This window comes from Lissotriton helveticus, chromosome 8 (assembly GCF_964261635.1).
Source record: "Lissotriton helveticus chromosome 8, aLisHel1.1, whole genome shotgun sequence".
NCBI classification, from domain to species: domain Eukaryota; kingdom Metazoa; phylum Chordata; class Amphibia; order Caudata; family Salamandridae; genus Lissotriton; species Lissotriton helveticus.
Genome location: NC_136069.1, coordinates 22357092 through 22364989, shown reverse-complemented (window position 1 = coordinate 22364989; position 7898 = coordinate 22357092). Strand labels below are relative to the sequence as shown.

The 7898-nt window shown below is 48.0% G+C and overlaps 1 protein-coding gene across 1 annotated transcript; it reads right to left on the bottom strand.

Moving 5' to 3' along the window:
* Window positions 1–4321: 4321 nt before the first annotated feature.
* On the bottom strand, window positions 4322–7505 carry LOC144771445 (uncharacterized). The gene is made up of 2 exons (XM_078655884.1): window positions 4652–7505; window positions 4322–4580 (listed from the first exon to the last, which is right to left on the bottom strand). Exon 1 carries the CDS (start codon window positions 7377–7379, stop codon window positions 6063–6065), a length of 1317 nt encoding a protein of 438 aa, XP_078512010.1. The 5' UTR covers window positions 7380–7505; the 3' UTR covers window positions 4322–4580; window positions 4652–6062.
* Window positions 7506–7898: the final 393 nt, after the last annotated feature.

The following is a 7898-nucleotide window of genomic DNA, read 5'->3' as shown; positions in this document are numbered from 1 at the left end:
TCCCTGGCCCTCTTGGGACGATACAATCGCCAGATGTGGGAGGATATTGCCCAATATTTAGGAGCAATACCAGAAGATCAGAAGGAAGAGGCAAAGAAGATACTCCTTGAGGGCGAGCGATCTGCCTCTGAAATGATAGATGTGGCGATGGATATCGCCTCTACAGGATTTCGACAGATGGCAGGGGCAGCTGTCCTAAGGCGCCAGGGGTGGCTTAAAGCCACATCGTTCCGGCCTGAGGTACAGACCAAAGTACTGGACATGCCGTTCGATGGAGTACTGCTCTTTGGGGAGCATATAGATGAGATGCTGCAGGGTATCATAAAAGATACAGAGACCGCGAAAGCCCTAGGTACCCTCCAGTACAAAAATACTTCCTTTCGGGGCTCCAGGGGAAGAGGACAACAGACAAGAGGTGGCTATCAGGGATACAAAACCTCCTATGGCTCATCACAGCAATACAAGCCGCAATACCAGCAAAGACAGCAACAAGGCCACTCATCGTACAACAAGTCTTCCTTTCGAGGACGAGGAGGAAAAAAGGACGCAGCCAGACGGCAATGACCTCTTTCTCCCACAGGCCTCCATTTTTTCTCCGCATTACGCAGTTGGAGAGAAAATATCGAACTTCCTCTACAATTGCCAAAAGATCACGACGGATCGTTGGGTTCTTCAGCTGGTTCGGTTCGGACATACTTTGGAGTTCGTAGAGACTCCTCCTCCGAACCCCCCACGTCCTATGCAGCACAAGAATCTGCATCTCCTTCAAAAAGAACTCTCACTAATGCTCCAGAAAAGAGCCGTAGAAAGAGTTCCCCGAGGTCAGAGGGGGAAAGGATTCTACTCCTGATTCTTCCTAATACGAAAAAAGGAGAACAAATGGAGACCTATATTGGACCTAAGAAGCCTCAACAGATACCTCAAGAAACAATTGTTCCGTATGGTATCCATTCAAGAGGTGTTACAGCTACTCAATTCCAAAGATTTCATGGTGTCCTTAGACCTCCAGGACGCCTACTTTCACATACTGATCCACAAGAGTCACCGACAATTCCTGAGATTTGTGGTGGCGGGACGGCACTACCAATTCAGAGAGTTGCCATTTGGCCTAAAGTCGGCACCATGCATTTTTACAAAATGCCTGTCTCCTGTGGCAGTGTACCTTCGCCAACTCCATCACCAGGTTTTCCCCTACTTGGACGACTGGCTCGTCAAGGCTCCTACTCTGATAGGCGTAACCAGATCTTCCAACGCCTGTCTTCAACTCTTCGAGAGCCTAGGACTTATGCTCAACCAGGAAAAGTCTGTCCTTCAACCATCGCAAAGTCTCACTTTCCTGGGAGCAACTCTGGACACACGCCAGGGAAAGACCTTCCCTTCACAGGAGCGTCAAATCAAACTAAGGTCTCTGGCAAGCCGAGTTCGGACCAAAAAGACCATCAAGGTGGGACTCTTCAAATCATTGTTGGGGATGATGTCCTACAATATCCTTCTAATTCCACACTGCCGCCTCCGTATGCGCCCATTACAGGAAGCGTTGTCATCTCAGTGGATCCAGTGCTCGGGGTCCTTCGACGATCTGATCAAGATCACGCCAGTCATGACGCAGGCCCTGCACTGGTGGCTTCAAACAAAAAATCTAAACCAGGGCCTTCCATTCCTGCTTCCAATCTCACCCCACGTAATAACAACAGATGCCTCATTGGAAGGATGGGGTGCGTTCCTGCAGGAACTCCGGATCAACGGCTAATGGTCTCTGGCAGAAAAGCAGCTGCACATCAACCTGCTCGAGTTGAGGGCAGTATACCTGGCACTTCGAGCATTCCTGCCTCGAATCAGGAACTCCCCAGTGCTTGTGAGAACCGACAACACCACCACAATGCACTATTTGAACAAACAAGGGGGTACTCGATCGATGATGTTGTCTCAAGAATCTCAACGAATTTGGAAATGGCTACTCCGACACAACATTTCTCTTCGAGCCGAGTATGTCCCAGGGGCGGACAATACCCTGGCGGACTCTCTAAGCAGACAACGCTCCATTTGCCACGAGTGGGAGCTTGACCAACATACTCTCAGCGTAGTGTTCTTCCGCTGGGGCACACCTCACCTGGACCTGTTTGCAACGGAATTCAACGCAAAATGCCAACATTATGCAAGCTGGCTTCCCTAGCCAAGATCTCTCGGGGATGCATATTCGATCGCATGGTGCAACGTATTTGCTTACGCATTTCCTCCATTTCCCCTGATTCCCAGGGTTCTCCGGAAACTGAAAACAGAGCATTGCACCCTGATCCTGGTAGCACCAGCGTGGCCGCGCCAACACTGGTTTACAGAACTCCACCTTCTATCGCTGGAGCCGCCGATTCCATTCAGGCCATGCCCGAATCTCCTCACTATGAACCAGGGGCAAGTCCAGCATCCAGATTCGGCATCTCTCAGATTATCGGCTTGGCTCCTGAGTTCAGAGAGTTCCAGGACTTAGATATTCCTCAAGAGTGCAGAGAAGTCTTGGCCTGGGCCCGGGCTGACAGTACCAACAAGACGTATTCCCTTAAGTAGAAGAGGTTCTGTCTGTGGTGTAAAGCTAACAAACTGCATCCCTTTTCGTCATCTCCAGCGCAAATGCTGCCTTACTTACTTCACCTGGCTAACTCGGGGTTGGCCCACGCCTCAATAAAGGTCCATCTGGCGGCCATCTCTCGATTTAGGCGCTCTTCGTCTGGAACGTCACTATGGTCCAACAGACTGGTCAAGCAATATCTGAAAGGGTTATTCAGAACATTCCCTCCAGTGAGACCGTTACCACCTACGTGGCAACTCAACATGGTCTTGGCTCAGTTGATGAAACACCCCTTTGAGCCCATTCATAAAGAAGATATCAAACACTTGTCATGGAAGACAGCTCCCTTATTGGCTCTCACGTCAGCAAGGAGAGTAAGTGAGCTTCAGGCTTTATCTATTCAGGACCCTTTCCTTCAGTTCAAACACGACAGAGTCATCTTAAAGACCAATCCTAAGTTCATACCAAAGGTTCCGTCTACTTTTCATCTCAATGAACCTATTGTTCTAAAAACGTTCTTTCCGAATCCATCCACGGCAGCGGAGAGATCTCTCCACTCTTTAGACCTGAAGAGATGTCTGAAGTTCTACATCCATAGGACGGAACAGTTTCGAAAATCCAGCCAATTATTCATTGCCTTTAGCAGGCCCAGGAAAGGTCATCCATTGACAAAGCAGAGTATTTCAAGATGGATCTCTGCGGCCATCGCCTTCTGCCACCAACAGGCGGGACATCCTCTGCCTTCCAAAGTTCGGGCTCATTCCACAAGAGCAGTCTCCACTTCCATGGCGCTCTTTGATGGGGTGCCCATTGTCGACATTTGTAGAGCGGCGACATGGAAGACACAACATACGTTCACCAGGCACTACTGCTTGGACTCAGAACATATGAAGGATGCAGCAGTGGGACAAGCGGCGCTCCGTCATCTATTTCATTAGAGGTGAGCCTTCTTCCTCTAATCCCACCTTCCTATTGCCTTCTTGCACATTTCTTCCTACTGCTAATGTTTCCAGGTTCATGGTATTGCACTAATGATTAGGTAATATTAAGTGTCTCCCATGATGTATTAGACGAAATGTGCTGACTATTGCTTGCTACTCTGATTCAGGCATGTGAATCTATGAAAGATACCCATAATACTGGATAAGAAATGCGTTACTTACCTGTAACTGCAGTTATCCAATTTTGGTATCTTTCATAGATTCACATGCAACCCACCCGCCTCCCCTGGAAGGGATCACTTTGGTTCTCTCAGTAGGTACTACTTTACGAAAATCTGAGGGACTAGGGCTCCTCCCAGGAAGGTTCTAGAGGGTGGTAGTAGCTGATTGGCTCCTGGCCAAAGTTTGGTCCTTTTTACAAAAGGACTTAGATAGGTTACTAATGTGAGGCCTCTGGCCTATTAGTATGTATATGTCTATATGACATTACTATTGTTATGTACCGGGGACTATCACCCCGACGACGGGGAATGATTCAGGCATGTGAATCTATGAAAGATACCAATACTGGATAACTGCAGTTACAGGTAAGTAACGCATTTCTTATTTATGTCTTGGCCTGACAACCCTTTACTATCAAGAAAACAGTTGTTTATGAAATTAGCTACTCTTCTGTGCCTTATATTTTTCAGAAGAGTATCTGATGTTAGAGCATTATAAATCTGCAACAGATTTTTTTTCCCCAGACGGTGTCCATTTTGACATTTGTAGAAGAACCAAAACAATGTCTTAGAGTATTGTTTACCCTTATTTTAATAATAATAATAATAATAGTTGGATTTGTAAAGCGCATGGTTACACTGAGCCAGTGTGTCCCCGCGCTACAGTGGCAAAAAAAGGAACAGGAGCGCCAATCATTCAGACCTGGCTGCAGGGAAGAGGTAGGTCTTCAAACCTTTCCGAAAGGTTGATTCGGAGTGCTCCAAACGGAGTGTCTGTGGGAGTGAATTCCACAATTGGGCTGCCAAGTATCGGAAGGAACGCCCACCCATCCTGGCTCTCTTAACTTTGGCAACCTGTACCACAATTGGGCTGCCAAGTATCGGAAGGAACGCCCACCCATCCTGGCTCTCTTAACTTTGGCAACCTGTACAGTGCCCTTTCCGCCGGACCTTAGAAGTCGGTACATAGGGCGTGAGAAGATTGTGAAGATATGAGGGGCCCTTTCTTTGTAATATCCTATGACTCACGCACAAGGCCTTGAACTTCACCCTCTCCCTAATGGGGAGCCAGTGCAGAGAAGCCAGCGCACCAGTCGCTGAGGCCCTTCTAGAGAGCCTGAGAACTAGCTTAGCCGCTGCATTCTGATTGTACTGTAGGCGCTGCAGGCATCTTGCAGTAGTGCCCAAGTATAAATGATTTCCATAGTCCAGGCGGGATGTTACCATGGCGTGGACCAGGGCCTTTCTAGATGCAGTGGGAAGGGCATCGAGGGTTTTTCGCAGTCTCTTCAATATCCCAAAACACGCACCTGCCACCTGCCTGGTGTGGTAGTCGAAGGACAGTTTGTTATCAACCCAGACCCCAAGATTCTTAGCCCACTCACTAGGTATGGGAGTAGAGCCCAGAGACTGGGGCCACCATGCCGAGGGCCAGACAGAAGGAGCTTTCCCAATCACCAACACCTCAGTCTTGCTGCCATTCAGCCTCAAGCAATTATTTGCCATCCAGTCAGCCAGTTCTTGGAGGCAAGCTACAAAGTTGGAGGCAGCATCTACCTGGGCTTGGGTCAGGGAGACTACTAGCTGGGTGTCATCAGCATAGGACAAAGCACTGATTCCATATTTATCCGAGATTTTAGCCAGGGGAGCGACATACAGATTGAACAGTGTAGGGCTCAATACAGAACCCTGAGGCACCCCCTTGGCCAGCTTGATGTTTCTAGAGTAATGGTTGCCTTGCATAACTCGAAAGCTGAGCTCGGATAAGAAGGACTCCATCCATTCTAATGCTCTGCCAGCTATACCCCCTTTCTCCAAATCGTAGAGCAAAGTATGGTGGGTGACAGTGTTGAACGGCGCACTTAAGTCTAAAAGAATCAAGGCCGCCGTCTGACCTTCGTCCACATACTTCCGGATGGTCTCAGTGGAGTACAGCAGGGCCGATTCCGTGGAATGCAAAGCCCGAAAGCCGGACTGGAATGGTGAACAAGGTTATTGGTGCAGATGTGGGCAGTCAACTGAGCATTCACAATTTTTTCTGCCACCTTTGCAAAGTACGGGAGCAAAGAGATGGGACGCAGATTGTCAAGCTGATCCGCACTGATGTGAGGCTTTTTCTGTGGGGGAAGAACCACAGCCTCCTTCCACATTTCTGGGACCACTCCTGAGATAAAAGAGAGTTCTAATAGGTGTCTCAGAAAAGGCTCGAGTACATCCATACTACTCCTCAACACCCTAGGGGTAGCCGGGTCACCAGGTGAACCTGATTTAATACACATAGCAATACTCTTAAGGATGTCCCGAGGTGGTACAAAAAATTCAGAAAGACCCTGGGTTTCAGCCACATCCACTCCCTCCATTTCCACTCTTTTCCCATCGCGAGCTGAATTGGGAAAGGAAGAGTAAAACCTTATCCGCAAAATATTCCGCTACACGATTGCATGACTCCTCAGAGCTAATGTAAGGTGCAGCAGCAGACGCCAAGGAGGAAATTTCAGTAAAGATCTTTAACATCTCTTTAGTAGAGTTTTCTGCTGTTTGTATTCTCTCATTGAAATAGGCTGCCTTTGCCTTTCTAATGAGGGAATGATAGTGCGTGAAACTGAGTTTATAGTCTGCTTTCAGGTGAACAGAGAAAGCCTTCCTCCAACGCCTCTCCAACTGTTTACAGATGGTTTTAGCGCAACGTAACTCTTCGCTAAACCAAGGCGCAGTTTTACGCCTATTCGTGGACACTTTAGAAGACCAAGGTGCAGTACAGTCAAGAGCGGCAGTAATGCGTCTCTTGAGAGATTTGCAAACCTCATTTACATCCAGCCCGGAGGGAGGGCCCTCCCTCAGAAGTGCCAGGTCAAAAGCGCCCTGCGAGAAACCAGCCCACTTTCTTCTCTTTATTCCGGCCTTGTCTCCCTCCTGAGTTTTTACAATGGGAAGCTTGATCCAAAACGGGGTCAAAAAGTGATCAGACCAAAGCACCGGAAGTGGAGGCTCAATTCCCAGCGCATCCCAATTGGCAAAAATAGGGTCAAGCAAATGCCCTAGTTTATGGGTGGGGAGTTCAGATTTTAAGATTATTTGTAAGACTTCAAGTTCCTGGCAAAGCTCTTGCGCCCCAGAGCTGAGTGCATCGTCAAGATGCAAATTCATATCTCCCAGAACCAGAAGTTTTTCAAAACGAATGGCTGGTTGTATGAAATAGTCAATTAGGCTGGGGGTGAAGTGCAGATGAGGGCCAGGGGGTCTGTATATCAGTAACCCCTTCACAACATAGTTAGTGGCCAGACTGATAGTAAACAGGCCTGCTTCCCCATCTGTTATGTTAGCAGGTACCAGTGAGCAATTAATGCCATGTTTATAAATAATTGCAATGCCCCCCCGTCCTGCTCCTCTGTCAATTCGCACGATCCCATAGCCATTAGGGAGTGCCTCCAGAATTTCAGGCGTAGAGTCAATATCCAGCCATGTTTCCGTGAGAAACAGGACATCCGTTTGATCTTCCAAGAGAAGGTCAAATATTTCATATCTGTGTTTTCTTAAGGATCTACAGTTGATAAGTGCAAGCCTGAGCGCATTACCGCCTTCTGTAGTCTCTGCTAGTGTTTCTGCCCCAAAAGCGCAGTAACTGCATTGCCAGGGCTCCACCTCAACATTCATACTATGCCTGCATTTCTTGTCCAGGTTAGGGGAGAGAGCGCGGATCCTCCCTGGGCTGTAATGGCGTCTCAGGCCGATACCTGCAGAAGTTCTGTCCCCTAGCCCCGGTCGTCCACGGACGGGCGCAGACGGCCTTGCGTCGTTAGTTGTTTGAAAGCTTATGAAAGTGTTACGTCTGTTGTTAGACCAGTTGGTGAAAATCAATTGCTGATATCTTTTGTGAAGCCTTATAAAGTTATATCTACAACTACTATCTCTAAATGGATAAGAACGATTATGTTAGAAGCTGGAGTGGATTTAACTAAATTTAAAACACACTCTTCCGGGGGTGCAATTGCCAGCAAAGTCTTTTGGGCTGGTGTTACGCTTTCAGATATACTTAAAGCGCCAGACTGGTCTAGTGCTTCTACCTTTGCAAGGTTCTATCTTAACCCGGCGGAGCACATGGGCAGTATGGCATTAAATAGCTTTAAACTTGCATAATGGTAGCCTCCGGTCTTGTAATGAAATGGCGATTCT